This window comes from Cryptomeria japonica, chromosome 11, assembly GCF_030272615.1.
Source record: "Cryptomeria japonica chromosome 11, Sugi_1.0, whole genome shotgun sequence".
NCBI classification, from domain to species: domain Eukaryota; kingdom Viridiplantae; phylum Streptophyta; class Pinopsida; order Cupressales; family Cupressaceae; genus Cryptomeria; species Cryptomeria japonica.
Genome location: NC_081415.1, coordinates 474718890 through 474746299, shown reverse-complemented (window position 1 = coordinate 474746299; position 27410 = coordinate 474718890). Strand labels below are relative to the sequence as shown.

The 27410-nt window shown below is 37.7% G+C and overlaps 1 protein-coding gene across 2 annotated transcripts in view; it reads left to right on the top strand.

Annotated features, from left to right (window-relative positions):
- Positions 1 to 25393, top strand: part of LOC131068636 (anaphase-promoting complex subunit 2) — a 258141-nt gene extending 232748 nt beyond the window's left edge. For both annotated transcript variants that reach the window (XM_058003876.2, XM_058003871.2), the window contains exons 15-16: positions 24628 to 24696; positions 24807 to 25393. In XM_058003876.2, the coding sequence (XP_057859859.1) occupies positions 24628 to 24696; positions 24807 to 24932 (195 nt within the window). In that variant the 3' untranslated portion in view covers positions 24933 to 25393. The remainder of the gene's footprint in view (positions 1 to 24627; positions 24697 to 24806) is intronic.
- The last annotated feature ends 2017 nt before the right edge of the window (positions 25394 to 27410 follow it).

Here is a 27410-nt window from a genome sequence, read left to right as displayed (position 1 = left end):
TGATCGGTCCTGCCTAAAAGGCATGACCGGTCAATACACCGATTGACCGGTTGCCTAAATGATATATATGCCAATTGAATTCATTTGGAGAAGATATAGAAAATACTAAATGATCTCTCTCCTTCAGACCTGCAGATAAAAATCAGAATTATTAGACATTGACATAATTCCTCATATCCATATATAGCATTCATAGTTCATAACTTGTTCTTTAATTAAAATTGAAATAACTTTACATGGTATCAGAGCCAAGGTAATCGAACCTAAGGCTATTCAATTTTGATAAAATTCAAGGACTAAGTTACAAACTACATCACATTTCCATAATGGCCAACGCTATCAGATTCGAAGATAGACTCGGAGGTAGCGAAGATTTTTCAGCTTGGAAGTTTAGAATCAAAATGATTTTAAGAGAAAACAAAGTTGATTCATATGTCCAAACTGAAAGTGCACAACCAAAAGATGAAACCGAGAAATCCACATGGATTGAGGGAAATGATAAGGCTATTAAAATAATAGTGGATGGGGTAAGAAATAATATAATGCCCATCATTAGAAAGCAGGAGACGGCTTATAAAATGTTCAAGGCACTTGAAAGGATATTTGAGATATCAAATGCAAGTCGTACTCTGGCATTAAAACGAAAGATCAACCATATCAGTATGAACAAAGGGGAGACAATTAACTCCTACTTCATGAGGATATCAAGCCTAAGAGATGACCTAGCTTCCCTTGGATACGACATCCAAAGTAAAGAGTTAACACTCATTGCTCTAGATGGATTGCCTAGTGGATGGAACACATTCGTCCAAGGCATCAGTGCTAGGTCCAAATATCCTAAGTTTGAAAGACTAAGAGATGACTGTCTACAAGAAGAATCCAGATTGAACAAGGTAGGAATAAAACAGAAGAATATAGATGAAGACTTGCAAGTCCTAAATACAAACATCAATAAGAAGTACAAAAAGAAGCAATTGAGGAAAAGAAAAGATAAACAAGGCAAGAACACTTCTAAGAAAGACCTATCACATGTTCAATGTTATAGGTGTGACAAATTCGGACACTATGTTGCAAACTGTCAGGAGAAAGGGAAGCAAGCCACATTTGCAAAAGTGAGGAAATCTAGAAGAGAAAATGACTCCGAGAACTATGTCCTCTACTCAGCACTTACAAGCCATGCTTCAAACAAATCTAACTCATGGGTGATCGATAGTGGTTCATCCAGACACATCACCGGCTTTAGAGAAATACTAGACTCCATGATAGAGAAAGATGATGAGGAAGTAACCATCGGAGACGATTCTTCACATCCAGTCAGAGGAATTGGAACCTGCACCATCAAACTGAAGACAGGCATGTCACTACGACTTGAAGAAGTACTATATGTTCTAGGCATCAAAAGAAATCTAATCTCCATATCAGCACTAGAAGATCAAAGATACAGAGTGACCTTCATGGAAAACAAGGTGTTGGCTTGGCCAAAGAGATCCTCCATCAAAGACGCTAAGGTCATTGGTCGAAGACAAGGCTATTTGTATGAGCTATGTACAGAGCCCAATCTAGCTTTGATCCATGAAGCAACTAATGCAAATGAAGTATGGCACAGGAGATTAGGCCATCTGAATTATAGAGCTTTGTCAACCATGGGAACCCTTGTCACAGGTCTACCTAAGTTGAAGCAATATCATTCAGAGGCATGCAAAGGGTGTGCCTTAGGTAAAAATACCAAAAATGCATTTCAGAATAGTACTAGGAAAACTAGCAAAGTTTTGGAGTTAATTCATTCTGATGTATGTGGACCTATGTCCGTACCCTCGCTAGGGGGATTTTTGTACTATGTAATTTTTGTTGATGACTACTCTAGGAAGACGTGGATCTACTTTCTGAAATGTAAAGAATCAGAAGAGATCCTAAGTAGGTTTAAAGAGTTTAAAACATTAACAGAAAATCTCTCTGAAAAACAAAATTAAAACCTTAAGAACTGACAATGGGGGGGAATACACATCAGGACTATTTAAAGACTTTTGTAAAAATTCTGGGATTAAAAGGGAGTTGACAATACCTTATAATCCGCAACAAAATGGAGTAGCTGAAAGGAAAAATAGGACCATAGTAGAAGCTGCCAAAGCCATGATACTAGATCAAAATCTAAACTTGAACCTTTGGGCAGAAGCAACTAACACTGCTGTGTACATACAAAATAGATGTCCTCATTCACACCTTGAAGATAAAACTTCTGAGGAAGTCTTTACCAAGACAAAACCAGATATCAACCATCTTAGGATATTTGGGTGTCCGGTCTATATTCATATACCTAAAGAGAAAAGACTAAATCTAGAACCCTCTGGAAAAAGGGGAATACTTGTAGGATACAGTGAAACTTCTAAAGCCTACAGAATCTATGTACAAGGGCAGAAAAATATTGAACTCAGTAGGGATGTAATCTTCGAAGAAGATTTAGCCTTCAAAAGGGCCCAAAATACAATAGAACCTAAAATTCATAATCCTACTCCTAAGCTTCAGAGGGAGTATCTTGAGGAAACTATAAGTGAAACACAAGACCCACCTATAGATAATCGCAAGAAAAGACCACTATGGGCCACCAAAACTATAGCAGAAGCTTAGAAGTTCGCTGCTCCTTCAGGAACCTTCAGGGAAAGCAAGAGGCCTAATAAATTCATCAACTATGTTGCACTTATGAATGATCTCTCTAAAGCTGAACCTAACAATGTTTCAGATGCACTCAAACATCAAGTATGGATAGATGCCATGACTGAAGAATATCAGTCCATTATGAAGAATGATGTTTGGGAGATTGTTCCTAGGCCAACCAAGAAGTCTGTTGTGTCCTCTAAATGGTTGTTTAAAATCAAGCATGCTGCAGATGGCAGTATTGAAAAACACAAGGCCAGATTTGTAGCTAGAGGGTTCTCACAGAAGGAAGGAATATATTACGAAGAAACATTTGCACCTGTTGCCAGGTACACATCAGTAAGAGCTGTCCTAGCCTTTCCAGCAGCAAAGGGGTGGAAGGTACATCAGATGGATGTTAAGATAGCATTCCTAAATGGCGAGATCGTGGAAGAAGTCTACTTAGAGCAACCTGAAGGGTTTGAAATTCATGATGCAAAGTCTCATGTGTGTAGACTCAAGAAAGCTCTTTATGGGCTCAAACAGGCTCCCAGAGCCTGGTATGAAAGAATTGACACCTATCTCTCAAAGCTGGGTTTCTCTAAGAATGATGCAGATCCTAATCTCTACCTCAAAAGAAATAAAGGTGATATGTTAATATTAATTTTATATGTTGATGACTTATTAATCACAGGAGATGATCACCTAATAGATCAATGCAAGAAAGATCTATCCACAGAATTTGATATGAAAAACTTGGGGCTTCTTCATTACTTCCTAGGATTGGAAGTATGGCAGAATTCTGATAATATTGTACTGAACCAAGGGAAGTACACCTTGGACATATTGACAAGATTTGGAATGCTAAACTACAGACCCATGACCTCTCCTATGGAAACCAACTTCCATAAACTTAAAGAAGCAGCAGCAAAATCAAGACCTACTGACCCCACTCAATATAGGCAGATGATTGGGTCCTTGATGTATCTAGTAAATACAAGGCCAGATATCTGCTATGCTGTTAATGCCTTAAGTCAGTTCATGTGTGAACCTAAGGAGATACACCTGGTTGCAGTAAAGCATATAGTGAGATATCTACAAGGTACCCTAAAACTTGGTCTTAAATATGAAAAGGTTGACATAGATCTACATGGATTTATAGATTCAGATTGGGCTGGTAGTGTGACTGACAGAAAGAGCACTTTAGGGTGCTGCTTCAGTTTAGGGTCAGCCATGATATCCTGGATCAACAGAAAACAATCTTCAGTAGCTCAGAGTTCCACAGAGGCTGAATATGTTGCAGCTTCAATGGCTGCCCGAGAAGCAGTATGGCTAAGGAAATTGCTCGTGGGATTATTTGGAGAACCTATGAAACCTACAGTCATTCAGTGTGATAATCAAAGCTGTATAAAACTCTCTATAAATCCAGTATTTCATGACAGGTCCAAACATATTGAGATTCCATATCACTATGCATGAGATATGGTTGACAAGAATGTGATAAAGTTAGAATATGTGTGTACAGGAGATCAGATTGCAGATATTCTGACCAAATCACATTCCAGAGTGAAGGTTGATCACTTCAAAAAGGGTTTAGGTATGATAGAAAGGTAATCTTTTTTGTAATCTATACTCACATATATTTAAGATGTTTAAGGTGTAAACTTCTTTGTCATGTTTGGACTATCTCTTGGCTTCTTGCCACCTGTGTTCATATCTAAGAGGTGACGATCTCTCAGATACTGAACACTTGTATGTAGACATCATAAGGTGACAATCTTATGATAGTCAAACCAGTAATCATGTTGGATCACTGGTAAGTCATGGATGTGCCATGACTATGTTGTGATACAACATTTGTACAAATGTTATTGCATTATCACAACTTGGATATGATGAGAACTTAAGCACTTCTCATATGGTTATCCTTGTATTGCGTGTTAGGCAATACTGATATCACGTGTAGGTGATATCTCAACCATTGATCATGTTGGATCTCTGGTAAGTCATGGATGTGCCATGACTATGTTGTGATAAACATTTATAAATGTTATTGCACTTATCACAACTTGGATATGATGAGAAACTAACCTTTCTCATAGACTTATCCTTAAGTATTGCGTGTTAGGCAATACTGATATCACGTGTTAGGTGATATCTTGATGAATCTTACAGATCACATGTTTTGGTGATTTCTCACATGATCAGGTGATGATTCTCTTACTTTTATCACATGTTAAAATAATACTTTATGTCACACGCTCAGGTGATGTTCTTCTATTTTGTATCATATGTCTTGATGGTACTTCTCATGTATAAATAATTTTTGCTGACTGACACTATCTTAGTTATGAAAAGGAAATGTGATGCAGGTTGCCTTATCTATCTTCCAAAGCTAAGAGGGAGTGTTAATGCATGGTAGCTTATGCAAGATAAGATCTTCCTAACCTTCCTTGTTCTGTTATTTATCTACATGCTTCATGTCTGATTTATATTGCATATGATTATCGGATTGTACAAACATTGCTTATCATTATGCTATTGGGCTAACAACCCGATAGCATATTAATGTCAATTGTTAATTGGCATTAATATGCTATCGGGGTATTAACCCGATAGCATATTAAATGCTATAAGTTATCGGGTTAAATTCGCCGATACATACTTGCTATCGGGTGCATAAACATTGGCACCGATTCACATCTGTTATCGGGCTTAATTATATCGGGCATATTTGTTATCGGGTTTAATGAATACACCGCTTCATTTGGCATTAACATTGGTTAACAAATGCACCGGTTGGATTATATGCATCGTGCACTTTGAATCATCGGTGTTTATATGAACCGATTCATTAAATTGATCAGTCATTATATTATGATATTACAATATGCTATCGGGGGTTTTTGAACCGATAATCAGCATTGTGTTAATGGTATAATTGTAAAGGCACCGATCAATGGGTGTATTGACCGGTCATGCCTAAATATATGAACCGATTCATTAAATTGATCAGTCATTATATTATGATATTACAATATGCTATCAGGGGTTTTTGAACCGATAATCAGCATTGTGTTAATGGTATAATTGTAATAGCACTGATCAATGGGTGCATTGATCGGTCATGCCTAAAAGGCATGACCGGTCAATACACCAATTGACCGATTGCCTAAATGATATATATGCCAATTGAATTCATTTGGAGAAGATATAGAAAATATTAAATGATCTCTCTCCTTCAGACCTGCAGATAAAACTCAGAATTATTAGACATTGACATAATTCCTCATATCCATATATAGCATTCATAGTTCATAACTTGTTCTTTAATTAAAATTGAAATAACTTTACAGGTGATGTATATTGAAATACAATTTTGATACAGTTATAGCTTCTTGTTGCAAAAGGGGCTATCACACAAATGCAACCCACAACACCAGAAATACAAGGAAAACCCAATATGGGAAAAACCTCGGTGAGAAATGCTGCTGGAGATTACTGCTCCAATCTAGCCTCACAAATGAGACACTAAATTACAAATATTTAAGGCACCAACCCAAGGAGCACCAACCCCTGGACCAAGCTCCAACTTGGTGATGTATATTGAAATACAGTTTTGATACAGTTATAGCTTCTTGTTGCAAAAGGGGCCATCACACAAATGCAACCCACAACACCAAAAATACAAGGAAAACCCAATATGGGAAAAACCTCTGAGAAATGTTGCTGGAGATTACTGCTCCAATCTAGCCTCACAAATAAGACACTGAATTACAAATATTTAGGGTACCAACCCAAGGAGCACCAACCCCTTCTGATTTAAGGCACCAACCCAAGGAGCACCAACCCCTAAACCAAGCTCCAACTTGGTGATGTATATTGAAATACAATTTTGATACAATTATAGCTTCTTGGTGCAAAAGGGGCAATCACACAAATGCAACCCACAACACCAGAAATACAAGGAAAACCCAATATGGGAAAAACCTCGGTGAGAAATGTTGCTGGAGATTATTGCTCCAATCTAGCCTCACAAATGAGACACTGAATTACAAAGATTTAGGGCACCAACCCAAAGAGCACCAACCCCTGGACCAGGCTCCAACTTGGTGATGTATATTGAAATACAATTTTGATACAGTTATAGCTTCTTGTTGCAAAAGGGGCAATCACACAAATGCAACCCACAACACCAGAAATACAAGGAAAACCCAATATGGGAAAAACCTCGGTGAGAAATGCTGCTGGAGATTACTACTCCAACCTAGCCTCACAAATGAGACACTGAATTACAAAGATTTAGGGCACCAACCCAAGGAGCACCAACCCTTGGACCAAGCTCCAACTTGGTAATGTATATTGAAATACAATTTTGATACAGTTACAGCTTCTTGTTGCAAATGAGTTCTGCAACTCTTGACCAACTAGGTCTCTGCCGGTTAACAGTCTTCTTCTTCTTTACTGGATCTCACACTACCGGTTAACAAATTGCTTTCTCTACTTCTTGGCCTCTCTTCTCTCTTTCTCACAGCCTCTCAACACATTGCATCACACTGGGATGCCTTCTTGACCAATCACACCTTATCGGTTAGCTCAACTGTTAGACCTGCTACAGTTTATCGGTACTCAATCACAACCGGTTAAACCCTCTCACCGGTTTGCTTGCACACTCACTTTGCAACTTTCTTAGAATAAATTCTAAGGGAGATGATCCTTCTCTGCACTCAAGCTCTTTTCACTCTTCTTCTTCTCCTCAAGCATCAATTATTTCTGTTTCGAGCTCATCTATTTATCATCATGAATTCCCGCCAAGAACGCATTCAATCACTGCCGTGTTAGGTTTTACCTTTTCCAACTCGATCTGAATCCTATTTGATTTGATATGCTTTTCCAGGGATAAGATCTTCATGACATCGATCAATCACTAGCAAAGTTTCACATTCCAATGTGCGTTTTCTAAATTTGGAGGTTTGCACCATGCTTTTCTACTTTTTTCTGTCATTTGCCATTAATGGCTTTGCTTCCTTCACCAAACAAGTACGAAGATCAAATCTTCTTGCAGGATCAGTTCAGTTGCTTTGCCAGCTTGCCTTCCTCGAGCTGTGATCCTCTGGCATCCTCCGTGACTTGCGGGTTCCTCATAAAAGCCGACCTGCTTGCAGATTTGTTACGTCGATGCAAACTCTATCGACTTGTGCAATCCCTCTACATGGCATCCAACTGTCATGCTTGTTGACATCCACCTCTGCTTGGATTCCTATGTCGGTTTGACATTCTTTGTCGACCAAGGTAGACTACCAGTTTAGCTCATCTTACCGGTTATGACCATCAAACATCCTCTCTGTTCTATTCACCAGTTGTTGTGCCTTCATAACACACAAGCAACCTTCATTCCGGTTTATGCCTTACCGGTAAGCCTGCTTTACCGGTAGATGACACAAGTCATGTGTACAAGTGTGAGATTTTGCCAAGATCAAGAGCTCATTGAAATGTACAAAATAGAGACACAATATAGGACAAAAATAAACTGTATTTTCATCAATAGAAAATGATCAATAATCAAAATTACATACAATGTAGATGAGTCTGCTTATATAGGCAAGGTCAGGGATTTGTGAGCACACAAACATGACATGTGGCGCAATAAGAAACAAGGGTAGGTAGGAAATAGGTGTGCGTAGGTAGGAGAAATAATATAATAGTCCACATGAGGTGGCTCACCTACTGAATGTGGATTGTAACAACAAGAGTGGAGTGTAACAACAAGATCAACACCATAAAAGGTGGAAATTCTCCTACACACACTATCCCAATGTGGCACAAACACCCAAGTGTCTCATACCCAAACTACTATGAAATGCATTATCCTAAGTAAACTTAAGTAAGATGTAATAATATCCAAGATGAATAATTATTTACACCAACACCCCCCCTTAAGTGCAACTTAGGGGAATGCACTTAAGTCTACAATGCAACTAAGCAATGCAAGATGGGTCCCGGCTATGAGGCCATGTTAGGTACTGTTGTGACGTTTTCACACATCGCCCCATTGCAAATGGGGACCCATGTTTTTTTGCTCGTTTTCGCTTTGCTTTTTAGGGTTTTGATTTGAATCCAGTCGGTTTTGGGAGCTTTTTGAATTTCCTTTTCTAGAATGCAAATTTTGAATGCAATGAATTCGCCAGAATGGTCTAATTTTCAATTGGAATGTTGATGCAAAGCTTAAATTTGTCTGAGTGTTGAAGATGAAATGTGAATTTTTGTCCAATTGAATATTTTTGACCAAATTTTGACATTTTTAATTTTTGATCCTAGGCATCTCTAATGATTTGTTTTCGCCTTGTGAAGTGTTAAAATGTGTAAAATCATGTTATTTTGGCCTGTAGGAGCAAAATCGCTCCTGTCCCTCAGTGAAGGACGGGAGCTCGTTTTCAAATATTTTACTATTCCTGCAGGGTCAAGATGAATTACGAATTGGAAGTGATGGAGAAAGGCGAGATCTTTCCATTGAATATAAATTGAAGATTTTCATGAGCACAGAAATGCCTCCAGGGGAAAAATCGCTCCTGTCCCTCAGTGAAGGACCGAAGCTACAAATCCAATTTTGCTTTGTCCTTGCAAGATTTTAACGTCTTGACGATGTGAAAAGGTCCAAAGAGGTGCATTTTATCAAATGAATATAACTTGAAGCGCTGTCGGGGAGATCAACAGGATAACAAGTCCGGCTTGAGTAAGGTCCTGATCCTGAAATTTGGCTAAGTCTGGAATGTCCTGATCCTGAATTTGACTAAGTCTGGAAACTGAAAAAACCTCCAAAAACTAGATTTTGCAATATAACTCCTGGAGATCTAAAACCACTCTCAAACATCCTCAAAGTATATATGGAATATAACTTAAAGTATAAGAAAGAAGAAACATAGAAGGAAATGTCACTTATACTTAAATGTTATATTCCATTAAAATTGTCCTGATCGAGAGTGCGAAAAGTCAAATTTCGCTCGTGTCCTTCTCCATGGGTCCAGAGCGAAATGCGCTCCTGTCCCTCTCCAAGGGACCAAGGCGAATCGCTCGTGTCCCTCACCGAAGGACCAGAGCGATATCTACAGAATGGCATAAATTTCAAAGGACAAACAAGTTTCGAGCAACCAAGAGGGTCGAAAGGACATCATTTCACGTAATTAAGATGATTGCAAGTTGGTAAAAACAAGAACAAGCACATAATGATGAACTTCGCTCCTGTCCCTCAGGAAGGGACCAGAGCGATATTAGGTATATTGATCAACTCATGCAAGAATCACGTAAGGTCAAGATTTTGCAAGGTCTTAGAGGGTCCATGGAGTCTTTTGAAGGTGATACACGAAGATTTCAAACGTAAAATGATCATCAAGTTGAACATAGAGACCATATCGCTCCTGTCCCTCTCCAAGGGACAAGGGCGATGATCCCTTTAATGCGCTCAAAACTTCATGCGAGCAAATGGAACAAGCGCAAAAGGAACGAACAAGGGTGTTACTCACTTTACAATGAAAGATCGAAGTTAAAAGATGCAAGATGGACGTGGAAACAAGAAGATCGCTCCTGTCCTTTGGACAAGGACCAGGGCGATATCACCACAAAAGGACATTCAATCGCAAGGATAAGTCAATCAAGTTCGAAGATCCCAAGGAAAATGGCAAATTCAATGTAGAAATGAAGACCTTGGACGTAAAATATGCAAGGATCATGACCAAGGTAATGGATCGCTCCTGTCCCTCAGTCAGGGACTAGGGCGATGAGGTACGTATCCTTCATCTTCAAAATTTGGCGCTCAAACACATTTTTTTGAATTTATTTAAATGCTTGGAAAAAAAATCGATATTTGATTAAAAGCATTTAAATAGCGCATGGTATGTATTTATTAATTATTTTTGCCTTTGTAAAAAATCGAAATTTATTAATTAAAAATAAAGGCATTTAATAATTAATTATTAATTTAATAAAAATCAAAAGGGAGCGCTTGGTATTTTAGAGGTCGGCCTTTGTTATTTGTTTTAAAAATCATTTAAATTGCCTTATTTTTTTACCAAAGTCGGCCTAAGCAAATTGGTGGTAAGCGCTTATAAAAGAGGGTGTTGAAGATCATTATTTTCACATTGTCATTTTATCATCTCAAGTGCGATTTAAGGAAGACAAAGGGAATAGTGCGAATTGTGTTTGAGAGGTGCGAACTTTCATTTCAAAGCAAGGTGGCGTGAAGTACTATCCAAGGAGGTGTGAACATTTGAGCGAATTTGCCAAGGCATTAGAGATCACGTCCAAGACTTGAAGGGTGGCGAAGTTGATAAGAGGAACGTTCTTTTGAAGATCACATCAAGACTATCGAATTTCAAATTTTGCCTGGGTGAATTCCTTTATTTTGCATTTTAGAGTTAAGCTCTCAAAGAGGTATGGCGATATGGATTTTTTGTTTTGGATTTTGAACGTTGATCGTCATTGCCTTAATTTCGAAATTTTGTTTTGCCTTAGCTCAATCGTTTTTAGGAAATGATTAATAAAGGACTTATCATTAAGTTTCCTAAAATTTGCTCTCTAATTTATGTTATGTATTGCAAAATCATGGTACTAATTTTGAAATGTTGTGTAGGCATCAAATGAAGATCTCATCAAGAAAAATCAAGCCGGATCAAGGACGGTCTTCGCCGGGACGATCAAGCCAGGACAAGGGTGACCTTTTTCAATCCAGCGTTCCAAGGCGAGGTACATCATCATCTTGCACATCAAGGACACAAGGAGTTAGAACAAGGGCTCGTTGAAGAAGCAAAATAGATCCAGAGGAATTAATTAAAGAAAGCTTCTCAACAACATCAAGTTGAATATTTACCAAAGTTACAAGTGTCAGATGAGGTGGCATCCTAGTCATCATTTCTCCAATCAGTGAGGTCCATCTCAGCATGTCCAGATTCAATGTACTTAACTCATGGAAGGTGGCACAAACTCCGATGTACCTACCCCGGCTATCCATTGGTCGATTTTTCTAAAAGGGACATGTGTCCAAGCAATACAATTTTATCATTGGTCAAACATTAAATGTTATGTAATGGTTGTAACAAACCCTAATTAGGGTTTTTCATTGTTGAATCTTGGCCATTGATCTGGAATTGATCTAAGCCATCAAATTGTATTGTGGGCACTATATAAGCCCAAACATTTCATTTGTAAAAAATAATTTAGAATTAGAGAGAGATAGTATAGAAATAGTTGAAAGTAGTTAGTGGATAGAGAGTAGAATAGGAGGACAAGGCAAGAAATTGTTGCCATTGATTGTAAACAAACTCCATTTTCATTGAAGTAATGGTGAAATATGTCGTTTTCTTGCAATTTGCATGGTTTCTTGTTGAGTCTTCAATCTTAGATGGTAGATAATTAGATGAATGGAGGAAATGTGCTTGATTGATGGTGAAATTCGTATATCCATACTACTAGCAGTTTGTTGATTGCAGACTTGCCTTGCGTAGTCAACTGGAATCGTTCAGCCTAAGCTCAATTTCGATTTGTCGCCTCTTCATTGATATGCATCAACTTGGATGGTATCTATGCCTGCGGTGATGATTTGAACATCATAAAGCTTCCCATAGAAGATCGCACTAGTCTTGTGTAGATGTTCCATTGATGTCAAAACAAGACCTAGTTAGAGTTTCATCAAAAATCAATCATTGCTCCTACATTCTTAGTATTAGGATTAGATCCTCTCTTCGCCCTTATCCTTTTTCCATTTTTTTTAATCTAAGTTAGTAAGAGCCTGTGTCCAGCAAAGCAGATCGGAAGTTCAATGTAAGTCCCCCTTGTGATTCCAGCAAATCACATCATACCACTAAAAAGCTTGTCCACACGTGGAGACCCCACTAAAAGAACCTTGGAGTCCACCTAACTGATCCTTTACGCGAATCTTCAGCAGTTAGAGACTATTTTCTCAAGAGAGGATAAGATGCCTTTAGGTATTTTATTCTGTGTATGATGGTGTACAAAATACACGTCAACAGGTACCCATGTACAAATGCAAATGCATGCAAACCAATGCAATGAAAACTCTCACAAAGTGGGGAAAGAGAGAAAAACCCAATGGGAAAAAACCCTCCCCCAAAAGAGAGATGAAAACATACAAGATAACTCTCATAGAAGAATGTGAGGAACAAAACCCCATGTGAGGAAAAAGTCCCCCCCATATGAGAGAAGAAGAGAAGCTAGGAAGCCCCCCCTCAATGTGGATTCTGCACCAATGATAGAAGCTCGATGTATGAAGAAACTGCTCCACGAACGTCGAACAACATTCCTCGCCCTAGGAAGAAACAAAACCAAAGGTGTATCCATGAAGTCTCCCCAATCATGAAGGGAAGATGTATGAAGAGAACTCATGATGAAAGGAATCTCTGAAAACTGCTCAAGTGTCCCCATGTTGATGCTGAAAGATACCCCTTCCAAAGGTGGTAAACTGTGCCACACTGCTGAAAAAGGCACTCCAAGATCTAGTGGAGATGGATGTAGAACATGTCCCAAAGACTCACATGTCTCCTCAAAACATAAAGAGACCTCCTCCAACTGCTGTACATAAGTATCCACAATCATGTCAACCTCTAAAGATTGATCATGTAGAGAATGCACAAGAGGGTCAGAGTGTGCCCTTGCAACAATCGAAGAAGGATCACCTTCATCAAAGAGAAGATGAATGTCATCAATGATGTCTCTCAAATCTGCAATGTAGGATTCCATAAACAAACCTGCAATATCTGTCAAGTAATCATCCCACGAATCTGAAGCTGGAAGACAATGAATATCCTGTTGCATTGAATCACATGAAGGCAAAACTGTCGCACTATCTGCATCATCAGGTGCAATAGGTGATGTGATATCAATATGAGGAGATGAAATACAAGGCTCAAGAATGGGGTCACATGTGAGAATCCCCATGTTCAAGTGCCCAAAGTTCTCAAAATCTGAACCATCACAAGAAGTGTGATCATAATGTGTAGAATCATCAAATGTGAAATCATCATCATCAACAAAATCTGAAAAGGAGTATAACCGAGATGCATGATCAACCACCCCAGTCGCAATGATAGCTCTAGTCTCCAAGTCTCTAATGAAAACTGAGTCAGGTGTGAACTCCACAACTCTCTTAGTTGCGCCATGTGTGATTTGATAGATAGAAAGGAGATTGTTTGTCAAGTGGGGTACACACAACACATCATTGAAGGAGTTATCCCCAATGTCAATAGATCCTTTCCCAATCACATCCATGTATGTATGATTGCCCATCAAAATCTGTGGCATGGTGCAAGTCTCAAATGTAGAGAACATAGACTGCGAAGATGCCATATGATGAGAAGCCCCTGAATCTAGAAGCCATCTCTCTGAATCATGACTGATAGTAGCACATAGAGCTTTTCCTTTTCTTGTTCCAGAAGAGTGAGTCTTTCCACTTGTAAAAGCCATGAATGCTTGCCCTTTTCCTTTTGAATGTGAGGAAGTGGAAGTTGATGAATCATCCTTCTTGTAGACTTTAGGTAAATCAATGTTATGCTTTTTGATGATATGTGTGAGCTCATCAATCTTCTTAGAATGGCAACGATGCTCCTCATGACCAATCTTTTTACAATAAGCACAAGTAGGTCTCTCTCTCTTTGGTGAATTATCTCTCTTGGAAGAGGATGAATCTCCTTGTTGTGGAGAAGATGGTGCTTTTTCTTTAGGCTTTGATTGCCATTTCTTCTTGTTTGAGTTGTCATTTCCTTGATTTCCTTTGTTCCCTTGATTTGCCACTAATGCTTGAGACTTAGAAGCCTTAAGAATGCCCATGCTTATCAACTTAGTTTGTTCCATCATCAACATTTCATTGAAAGCATCAAATGTAGGCATTGTGTAGCTTGAACCCATTGTCATCCTATGGGTTTGGAAACTAGAAACAAATGCTGCATATTCTTGTGGAAGCTTGCCTATCAAGTTGAATATCAATTGAGTATCCTTTTTATCAATGCCACAATCTTTGAGTTGTGCCCTCAACTCATTTGCCTTAGTGACATAATCTTGTATAGTATCAAAGTTCTTGGGATCTAACATGGTGAGATCACTATCAATTTGATATCCCCTAATCTCATCAACTTGACCATACAAGTCTTGAAACTTTTGCCAAGCATCCTTGATTAGAGTGCATTTCTCAATATGAAAAATGAGATCCTTTGATACATACTTTCTTAAGGTACCAATTGCCATGATATTTTTAGTGAGCCAATCCAAGTGACCAATTGGATCAGCTTTAGGATCAGCTGGAGCAACAATAGTTCCATCAATGTAATGAGTGAGTCCTTTTTCCATAAGTTTACTCCATGCATCAATTTTCCAAGTAGCATAATTATGTGGAGTTAAGAGAGGAAACTTAGAAGAACCCATAGCAGCAAAAAGGAAAGAGCACAAAAGCACAAGAGACACCCCCCCAAATTCACTCAATCAAAGTACCCCCCCCAAAGTGATGATTTTGGCACTTTATACTTAGTGCGATTACAATGAGCCACTTGCAAAACAAGGCAAAGTGGACTTATGATGCAAATTTTACAACTTCTCAAATGAGATACAAGAGACTTCAATCAATAGTGCAATGAATCTAACTGAGATTCAAGCAAATATACAAGTACCAAGAGAGCCAAGAATGACCAAATTCTGAAAGTACAATTTCTACTTACAATGGCATCAATCTGATAGCATCATGTGAAAGTAGACGAAAAAATACGCACTTTCAAAAAAAACGGCACCTAAAAAGGAGGTTGTATGACCCCAAACGAAGCCTCTGAAGTTGCAAAAACTGGGATTACTCAGGTACAGTCACCAAAAACTGCATTTTCTGAAAAATCCGTGCATCAAAATCAAAAAATTTCTTCACCACTACGGAGAGCACGAAATTCTAGCCCATTTCAAAAAAAATTGCACCCAAAAAGGAGCAAAAATGAGCAAGTTATGGCCATTTGAAGTTGAATAGCAAAATCAAAAATGTAAATGAGAGGGGCCGGCAAAATTTTTGAAAAATGTTGACGTCAGCAAGTCACTGTGTTAAATTTGACGGCCGTATGACCGTCGCAAAAACTTCGCCTCTCTGCTGATTGGGCGTCCGTACTGTACAGACAGTTGACGTGGCAGATGGTTGTGTAGGCCGTACCGTATGGATTTGCTGACTGGGTGAGCTACGTGGCGGATGACTGTGCGTATGGGCTGATGTGTCGCAGTGTACGGATTGTACCCGCGGGCCAGTGGCCGCCTGCCACGTGGCGAGTGCGGGTCCTCCGGTCTGGTTGGCCACCAGCTGGAGGAAGCGGTCGGAGCCGAGGGAAGCCGGCAGCGGCGAGGGAGCTAAGGCGCTCGGGCGGCATGTGGTAGCAGACACCGGAGAGTGGCGCGCGGGAGGACCTGCAGGCTGCGGCTTCGACAGGGAGAGCAAGGCGGCCGGTGGCGGGAGAGTCCGACGCGGGTCGTTCTGCGGCGGCGTGCAGGTAAGTCGGTCAGCGAGAGATGCAGAGTGGCCGGTGGGAGCGGCTGGTAGGAGGGTCCGGCGCGGCGGCAGTGGTGACAGTCTGCGGGTACGGGCTGATAGCGCTACAGAGCAGGTACGCGACCTGCAAAACCTGCGACACGCAGGTACGAGGTACGGGGGGGTCTGCGAACCCCCCAAAACTTTTTTTATTTTTTATTTTTTTATTTTGGATCATTTTTTTCAAAATTTTTTCAATTTTTTTTTTGATTTTTGATTTTTTGAAAAAATTTCGGAAAATAAATTTTCTTTTTTCGAAAAATAAATAAAAAAATTTGAAAATCCATACGATTATAGCAAAATTGGCGAAAAATTTTTTCTCACCAAAATAGGCCGACTTTATAACCAAAATTCATGCAAACGGCCTTCTGGACGCAATGGCGGGGTCGGATCTGGTCTAGGATGCCTCCAAAAGATGCTGCTCCTCAGATCTGCCTCTTGACATCGCAATAATGCCTCTTCAAGACGAATCAATGAAGCCCCAATAGCTCTGATACCATGTGAGATTTTGCCAAGATCAAGAGCTCATTGAAATGTACAAAATAGAGACACAATATAATACAAGAATAAACTGTATTCTCATCAATAGAAAATGATCAATAATCAAAATTACATACAATGTAGATGAGCCTACTTATATAGGCAAGGCTAGGGATTTGTGAGCACACAAACATGACATGTGGCTCAATAAGAAACAAGGGTAGGTAGGAAATAGGTGTGGGTAGGTAGGAGAAATAATATAATAGTCCACATGAGGTGGTTCACCCACTGAATGTGGAGTGTAACAACAAGATCAACACCATAAAAGATGGAAATTCTCCTACACACACTATCCCAATGTGGCACAAACACCCAAGTGTCTCATACCCAAACTACTATGAAATGCATTATCCTAAGTAAACTTAAGTAAGGTGTAATAATATCCAAGGTGAATAATTATTTACACCAACAACAAGTAGCCTTCCTTTTGTCTTGCTCTTCTTATACAGGTCACCACTTCTTACTTACTGGTGACCTTGCCAAACCGGTTGACATTAATGACAACTTAATGCCAATAATGCCAACAAAAATAACTTGTAATAGGGAAATAAAATCCCCTTTACAAGTTTTAATGATTTATTTAAAAAAAAGAACTTGCCATAGGAAAATAAAATTCCCTTTACAAGTCACCAAAAACATAAAAACTTGTAATAGGGAAATAAAATCCCTATTACATTTCAAAATCACTTGAGAAGGAACTTTTGAAAGAAATTACAAGTTCTTTTTAAACTTATAATTTTAAATTCACCTGTAATTTGTCCAAAAAGTTCCTACAACTTAAAAGATATAAAAAGAAAGGGGAAATAAAAATTAAGTTACAAGGGACAAGTTTTTTAAAAAAAAGTGCACTTGTAATTGTTTTGAAATTTCCTTACAACACTAAAACAAGAGAAAAATAAAACTTGCAATCGAAGGAAAATTTTCCACCCGCAGTCAGGAAGAAAAAACCCGAAATTGAAGAAAAAACATAGCAAACGAACTCAGAATGCGATGAAATTTGAAACGTGGATCGAGGATGAACTAAGGATTAAGCCAATCCAAGGGTGAAGAGTTTTTTTGCCTCGGGAAGCGTGCCTTAGATTAAAATTTTCATTTTTAACAAAATTTTTAAAGGGGTTGTTTATTTTTGTGAACACAAAAATACGGACAACAAGAAGCCTGATCTGAAACTGACCTGCAAATTAATTCAACTTTCACCTAATCTCACTTCCAAATCTCTCCAAAAGCCTCGCCTCCCTCCACCAATGCTATCGCTGCCTTCTTGAGGTTGATTCGTGGCCTTAATGCTGAGACATGAACCAAGTCATGGGTATAAGAGCAGAAAAGTGTGATTTTTGTCTCAGATCTGAAATTCTATCAGCAACTCTTGCTTTCCACCTCTAATGATTCTTCAATAAGTTCGCCTATCTCCTTCAATTAAAATCGGTGTATTAAGGAAGATCAATATAATTTGCTGAAGACACCATGAATGTGTATCAATCTCAATAAGCACTGTATGGAAGATTGAGTATCTTCCACTCTCATCTGCAAATTTGTCTTTGAAAGAAGACTTCACTAATTTGGCATTGATGTAGATTTTGTCACGAACCCACTCCCAAGATGAAGTACTAGGGTTTCGTCCAGCCCTTCTATCAATCTCTTGAAGGTTTGTGTCCTCAGAGATTCAACTAATGCAAAGCATCAGTCAATTCATAAAATCCATAATCCAAATCTCCAATGATCATACAATGAGACTCAACCTCTATTTATCCTTTTTCCTCCATACGTCTCACAAATTTCTAGAGGATTCTAGAAATAATATTATTTTATTTTAGTGACTTTATAATTAATTATTTTATTTTAAGTCACTAATTAATTAATTAATTAAATATAAAGTCACCCCTTTTAAATTTTTAATTTATTTCATGAGTTTATAAGAAATTAATTAATTAATTAATTTCTACTTATTTCTCCACTTAGCCAAAAGGCTAAAATTTCATAAAAGGCTAGAAAAATGGGGACATTACAGGACGATTGAGGTGGCAATGATGTATTATGCTAACTGGGTTGTATGTGTGGTTGTCTGTGCAGTGTTGATGTGGTCGAATCAAGGTGCACCACGTGGTGCTTGCATGGCGAAAAACGTACGTGGTAGTAGACTACGTGTTGAATGATGTCGCGTGGTCTTAGTTGGCAACAGAGGGGCCTATAAACACGGCTGTTGGAAGAGCGGCCTAGTTTGGGCAACAGAGAGTGGAAGCAGCAGTGGCTGGGGCGATAGTGGTAGAAAAGGGAGCCGACGGGAGGAGGAAGATTTGGCGGGAGGTGTCGGGAAGAGTAGAGACCACCAAAAAAGGAGGGCTGGCAAGGCCGGTATGGTGGCGGGGGGCCACCCAAAAAGAATTCCTTGCAGATTTTAACACTACAAAAACAGGCAGACGACGGTACGGGGGTGGGGTTGAATCCTTCCCCCCCCGAAAAAAAAATAATAGTGTTTTTTGAAATTTGATTTTTAGTAAAAACTTTTCAACAATTAAAAAAAACTGCAATATAATATATGAAAATTAAATAATTTTTTTTTACAAAACATCGTACCATATGCCCAAATGGGGCAAATTTTTCCTCCAAAAGCCCGAAATTCATTTTTCACCGAATATAGGCAAATTTATACTCAAAATTTATGGAAACGGCCTCCGGACGCAACAATGAGGTCAAAATTGCCATAGGATGCCCCCAATTTTTGCAGCTCCTTAGATCTGAAAAAAACAAAGTTCCAAAATGTCTCCAAATAGACAACTCAATGAAGCCCCAATGACTTCGTTACCATGTAAGAATTTGTTGAAAATAGCCAAGATTAAGAGCACATTGAATAGCACAAAAGAGGCAAAATAGAGAATAAATGGTATTCTCAATATTATAAAAAACGATCATTAAAAAGTTACATACAATGTAGATAAGACTGGTTATAAAGGAAAGGCTAAGAGACAAGAGAGCACACAAAGATGGCTTGTGGCTCAATGAGATGCAAGGGTAGGTGGGGGTAGGTAGGAGAAATAACAAAATATTCCACATGAGGTGGATCATCACTGAAGGTGGAATTATCATCCCACAATAAGTGGATATGATAAAGTAACAACAATATCACACCATAAAAGGTGGAATTTCTCCTACATACACATTCCCAATGTATGCACATTCCTAAGTGTTTCATATGCAAACTACGATGTTATGCATTTACCTAAGTCAACTTAAGTAATGTGTAATTATATCCTATATGAATAAATAATTACACCAACAATATAGGCTAGGTTTGAGTATTGTGTCCAATCTTGGGTGCCAATTTGTTTATCATTGGGTACCAAATATATCTAGAAATCATTTTAAATGAAATAACCGACATTCGGAAATAGTTTCAGATTTGATTTCAGAACTTAGATTACGATATATCATGAAAATCTTCAATACCTAGATAGTCAAATTACATTAGAATGACATTACACACATACTCATTTGATATGAAATCCGGCAAATCAGATTTCTATTTTAATCAGCAATCTGAAGACCCCCAAATCTGGACACCACACCCCCAGAATGCTTCCTATGCTCATGTTTTAAATGCCGCCCCAAAGATATGCCCTAGGCATCAAACATCAACATCAATATCCTCACCAAATGATGGGACATCAAGCCTTGACTCCTACAAACTCCAAGGTAGGGTGGTATGACCTGCCTAGGAAGAGACGTCCAGCAAAAAGAGAGATAAATCTGCAATATAAAACCTTCAAAAACCTTTTTATTTGACTCCTCAAATCTGTCCTTATTATCTTTACTCAAATTAATGATGCAAAAACTGAAATCTCTCACAAAGAAGCCCAAGTGTGATTCCTAAATGAAACCACCAATAAATCCTTGAGGTCAAATCTTTCACTAATTAAAAAGATGTTCTTTGCAAGGGTTTTCGTCCTCACAAAGCCACATGATGAGCAAGTTCAATCCAGCAGAGTTCTATTATCAAAAATCAATCCAATATGGATGCAAAATGAGCTCAAAATGGCCTTTTAAAGACCTCCAAAACCGAACACCACTTTTAGGGTTGTGCACTTTTAATTCGATTTTTGAACCACCTTACGTCTCCCCATGTTGGCAACCATCTTAAGTGTTTACTTTATTTAATATTTTGAAATAACACCTTATAATACCCTAGGGGCCCACATAAGTCACTTTATTAAATAATGTTAAGTTAAATTTTAATTTAACATTATTTGAAATAAATCCTCTGGACCACATTAGTCACCAAAATAACATCATCAATTGCATTTACTAGCATGCCAAAAATAGCAACATGGTCAACTGGCCAAGTCAATGTCCAGACTGTCATTTACTAAAAATAGTTAAAATGGACAAATTGTCCAAATTCACCCTTGAAAACGTCATAATGCAAATCTTGACAAACTGAGCTAAAAGTTGTTGTCGATTGTAGCGGTGGGAGTCTCCTTGGCCGATTACGATCAAATATGCAATTAGCCTTTCGGCTTTGCATATTTGTATATGCCGATTAAAATAAACGTTTTGTTAATAAAATATATTTATTTTGTTGAAGGGCCGACTTGGTAAAAGTCCGCCACCCTTGAGGAAAGACGTGTTGATTTGAATGGAGCTGACCCTTGGTGAAGAGACACCCACATATGGGTATAAAAAAAGATCGGTTCCCTCTCCATTAGATGGCATATAATCTACAGCAGTTCGAATATTATACACAGCAGTTCGAATACATACAAAAGTTCACTCTCACACTCCAGATTGCAGAACATCTACAGCAGTTTGCAATTCTAGAGTAGATCGGGTATCATCTAGAATAGTTTGTGTATCGTCAGCAGACCGATTCATTCTGATCGTGCTTCAAGGAGTGAAGCGATTCACATTGATATTGTAAAGGCATCTTATTGTACCTATTTGTTAAATATAATAAGAGATCTTGTTGCTGGGTTTTTTCCCCTCATGTTGGAGGGTTTTCCTAGGGTATATGCTGTGCAAATTTGATTGAATTGTCTTATATCTGCATTCTATTAATCTGATCATAAAAATAACAAAAGCAACACTTATCATCGCCAAATGAGCTGAATTGAACTAAATAGTCACCTTGAGTTCCCTAATTCTAACTCATTAGCCTATGGGAACCCGCTAGCTAAATAGGCTAATAGTCACCAAGTTGATAGTGCTTAGGAAGGGGACATTACACATTCATGGGCATCCCTTATCTAATACACATTGTTTTCACAATAACAATGCCTAATGGAAATTTATGGAATTTCTAAAGTGGCATTACTGTAACATATTGCTCCATTGGAGAAGACCATCGTGGTGGCTTATAAGTATGAATCTGACTTTTAGTAATCTATTGTTGAGTTTGGGTGGACTCCATCTCTGCTTTATAAAAGTAATCACTTAATTCAGTGGTTTGGTTAGGGATTTGTTTGTTAGAAGCTAGCTGATAACTACAAGCTATTTCTAAGGTAGTTTACAAAGGAAGTTGCTCCCACATAACTACCTTATGATGTAATAAATAGAGCATTAAGAATGTGCTTCTAAATTTCTATGCTTATCGTTTTGTAGTGTGGAGATATATTGAATATCAATAGAAGAGAAGATGAATGCAATATTTTCCATGCAACCTAGCATAGTTTGTGATTCATCTTACAAATTCTCTTCATTATTTCTGTGGACCAGTTTTTAAACGTATTTTGGGTCAATTAGTTTTGAAGATGCAGTTCACCGTAATTTTCTGGCTTTGAACCTTGCTGTTATAGCGTAAGATAAAAGTGGTATTGGAATACTTAGCCATTGCTCCTTTGAGGGTGTCCTCTTCCTTTTGCATGAACTTTTGTGTTTGCAATGTTTTCGAGGAAATTCCATCACATGAACATGCTCTTTTTGTTAATATGTACATAGACTTGTGAATGTTTTCATTGTGCATTTTTCCATAGGTGGCTAGAAGAATGGAAGTCTCCCCTGTAAAATTGAGCAGGGACTCTGAGACCTGCACACCGCCAATAGTAAATTTTGCCATCAGTCAAATTATAGGGATAAGACATGCACAATACTTTCAGCAAAGATGTTTATCAAATACAATACTTTCATGGTGCTACACATGCACTTATTTCTGACATTTCACACCTCCACATTGTCTGCCTTGATTTTCACTCTTTCTTGAAGTTATATCATCCCAAATAGGGTTGAGTGAAGCTGCCGAACATTTTGTGTAGGGTACCTGTTGGAGAATGCAGGCCATGACAATCTTATGGCCTAAGGGTAGGATAATTATATTATTAAGAACATTGGCAACATTTTACTTGCTAAAGTGCATTTCTCGGATAGTCTAGTCGTGTTAGTTTCCTTATAAAAAAATAGTGCTTTAGCTGAGCATAGGGATTGCTTGTGAGACTCTATTGTTAAAAATCATTTTGAAGAAACTCTTCATATTTGTTAAATTGAAATTCTCTAATTTTTCTTACAAAATTTGGTGAAATCTGAGATTTTTCAAATAAACTATTGTTTGCCACTATTTTATATTTTGTTGTTATCCTATTGTGCTCTTTAATTGTATCCCTTATGGAGTCCAGCCTATCGTAGTTAGTGAAATTCTGATTGAAGAGCTACTGCAATTTGCATATCATATAAGATTCATATTCTATTCCGTTCTTGACTTTGTCTATTACTTGTCTCTCTGCAATTCAGTTGCATTTTGTTTGCTTAACTATCACCTTTTGCAGGTTCAGTCCCTTGCAGCGATAGGCATAATTGCATTATGAATTCTACATCACGTATCTGCCAAATGGCTCATTGAAAGATGTGGATTCCTGACTCAAAATTGAACTTAATTTCTAGAACCTGGATACCGATGTGCCAAAATCTCTCTTACCTGCTTGATGCCAACCACTATGCTGTGTGAAAACAAGAATATAGATTCTTGTTACTTGGCCTAAATTCCTAATAGATAGCATACGGAGTGGATGGCAGCATACGGAGTGGATGGCAGCATACTTATCAATTTTATTGATCAAAATATTAATTTCAATACAATGTCAAAATGACATGGGTATCTTACAGCTGCCAAAAATATTTTTCCATATCAATTTCACATATACCCAGGTATATTTGTAGAACCAAAATATGTCCAAGTCACTATGTGCTATCTTCTGGGCCATATAAACTTCATGCTCAATACTATTAACTTTTTGTAACAGGCTGCAACACATTTTCTCTTCACCGTATCATAGGAGCAATCTGCCAAACAGTAATTTACATAGAATAATCCTGTTTTCTGTTCAAAACTAGAAGAATCTACAATTGTATAAAACTATAAATCAAATTTCATAACCTGGAAAAGTCACAGGGCTTTCTCTTTAGAAAACTGCTAAATATCCATGGAACCACATCCCTGTAACTGTGATTATAGTGATTAAAAGTTTCCCAAAATGTAAATCAATTATTTTGTCTCGCCATAATATTTCTAATTTTCAGTCTTATTTATCATCTTTCCATAATATTTATTTTGCACTATCTTCAGCCTTTCTGCGTATTAAATGCAGTGTCTTCAAATGATGCATTAATTTTGTAAATTATTTGAAAACACGTTAAATTATATTATTTCAAAATAGGTTGCAAAGCTACTTCATGAATGGAACAGCTGCGTCAAAGTTGTCTTGAAATCATACAGGATGCTCTACAGAAACATTTTAACTCTTAGCTTATTTGAGCTGCGTATACATAGAAAACGTAAATGTAGTTCTTTTAGTCCTTTGTGGAATTTAATATAGGCTATTTATTGAAGTAGAATCAATTCCTAACATTTTTTGTATATTGTAAATTGATGAAGATCTAGTCTTCAGTAGAGGATCTGACTTTTTGTTGGGATTCTACAGTATTTTGTTAAAGGGATGCTGACCAACTTCTCGTCTCTGAAGCTTGAAGAAATTCATAAGAGGCTTAGTGTAAGTACATGGGGAAAATTTCCTAAGTTATCATGTATGTTGAACTTGATATAGCTTTATAGCATTTCACTAGTCCGTGCAGGTGGCTCAATTTTCCCCTCCTCTTGCAGGATCATTCTCATGGATTTTATGTGTATGACCTATCACTACATCAGCTGCAAATGTTTTTGTCTCGTCTTGTATCGGAAGACAAGTTTGAAGTTAATGATGGAGAATACAGGTTAAGGAAGCAATAGAAGTTAATGATGGACAATACAGGTTACGGAAGCAATAGAAGTTGATGATGAGTACAGGTTAACTAAGCAATAGAGAATGATGGAGAATACGAGTTAAGGAAGCAATAGTGACTATAACTGTTTCTTTGCTTGAATGTATGGGAAAGTATCTCCTTACCGTTGCTTCTAGCAAGACTAATCTAACTAAACAGAATATAATAAGGGAAAGGAGGCTGGATTGTACATTTCCATTTATTCAAATCAGAATATTTTGTTGAATATGGTTGAGAAAATAGGTTTGATTGCATGTTTCGTTATATTTCTGGTTTTTGGAATTGAAGAGATGGTATAAATCATTCTGGTCAAGCAGTTAAAGTTTTGAGCTTTTATGCAAGTGGATGTATGGATGTTCAACTTACATTGCAACATTATCTCAACTATGATAGTATTTTGCAATAGATTCTAGAATGAAGCATTTAATATTTTGGGATCTAAGTTACTACATATGGGAAAGTTTCAGGTTGCTTTTCCATTTGGTATCATTTTGTTTTAGGTAATCAGAATCTACATTCTCTGTGTACAAAGATTTAACTTACTCTCATTTCTAGCCTGGTCTCATTATATCATCTTGAATTGAAATTGAACCAATATGATTCCTTATTCATTAAAAAGATGGAAATTTAAAAAGCAATATATACACAACAGGGAAAATACTTTCAGTTCGGCTTTTTGTTTGTTTTCAAATATTTCATAATTAATATCAGCTACTCCAAAATGAAGATTATCTCTATTTCTGTAATGTTTTCAAAGCATTTGGAAATTATATTTTTAAATATTGAAATGCTGAAAATTGATACTATGCCCGTTTCCTTTAGATTTTGTACTTATGACAACTAAGTTGTCCTCTATGCATTGACTACTATGCAAGATTATGTCCTTTTTGTGGAAGTTGGCAAATTAGCCTTTCCTAGACTAACCCCATCATCACTTATGTCTAGTATTTGGATCTGATCTCACATCTAGTTGTTTGCCGCATTGGTTTAGATTTACGAGTGCAGAATTGATCCAAGTAATTCTCACGTGTGTGGATTTAATCCCCAAGCTTTCAAATTTGAATTTCTTAATTTGGGCCCATTCTTTCCACCCTTATTAGCTTTTATGAGTCAATTGAAGTGCAAATAATTTCAAATTGCATGCTAGGGCAGTGTATGAAGAGAACACAATAATACTGAGAGGAGGGAGGAGAGAGGGAGGAGGGGGGAGGTGGAGTGTGAATCAGTAGAGCAATGGATTTCACCAATTTAAACTTTATTAATCATAATAGCATTATTTACTATTTTTTAACAATCATGCATATAGTAAGAAGACAATAACACAATATTTTACATGGAAACTCAAATGGGAGAAAAAGCACGACAAATCAATGCTTCTACATATTTCTTCTTTTACAATGTTGTAGGCACCAACCTACTAAAGGCATGAAATGACCGATAAAAAAATAATGAAAATTAAACAACTTGGCGGTATAATTTGCCACTTCCACTTATTTAGTGGGGAAATTACAAAATCAAAAGGAAGACTCAACCACTTATGTAGCGGGAGTAATACATTATTAGTTGATAATCAAAATGTTGGAAAGATAAAATAACTGTCTTAGGCGGTAAACCAGCCTCTTCCACTTATACAGTGGGTATTAGGGAACTAATCGGAATGACATATGTTGTTAGTACTACTAATCAACATTACATTATGAAGCATGAATTGCAAATCAAGTAATATTGTTGTCCAACAACTACAAATGATATCCAATGTTTTTTCCCAAATTTCAAGAGGCTCATAACCAAGGAAAACAACCCCAAACTCAAAATACTAAAGTCTAGAATACTTAATGAACAAACTGAAAATGCAGACCAGCAACACGAGACACACTAAAATGCTCCTGTCTCCTCCAAAACACAATGGATTGACTTGAAATAAAATGGTAATGAAGTCTAGAGAGGAGACGTCCAAGCCAAGACCCAAAACCAGTTGCGAATTTGATCTAACAATTAAAGCATGCTTCCCAAGACAACCACATCTATGGTACAACCTGGGAGGAAAGGGCAGACTTCAAGATAAAATTCCAATATGCAAAATAGAACTTGAAAATAAGTAGGAAGGGGCACCTAGACCATAGGAAAACAATGAGAGATTACCGAGAAGCAACAAAAAATCCCTCTTAGATTTATGATTGAAAGTCACTTTCAACTCCATAGCAAAACCAACAACCTGGTAAACTCACAAACACCCCCAAAACATCAAAAAACATCAAAGACCCCTTTACAATGAACTCCATTTGTTCTTCAGTGTAAAAAACAGCCTCACAGTCTCAACTGGTTGCTATCTCTCAAGCAAGAAGTCAAGAAGACACTAGGAGGTATGCATTCCTCAAAGCAAATCAATCTCAATTTCGACAACACTTCGTTACAAAATATTCATGGATTAATGAAAAAAGAGCCC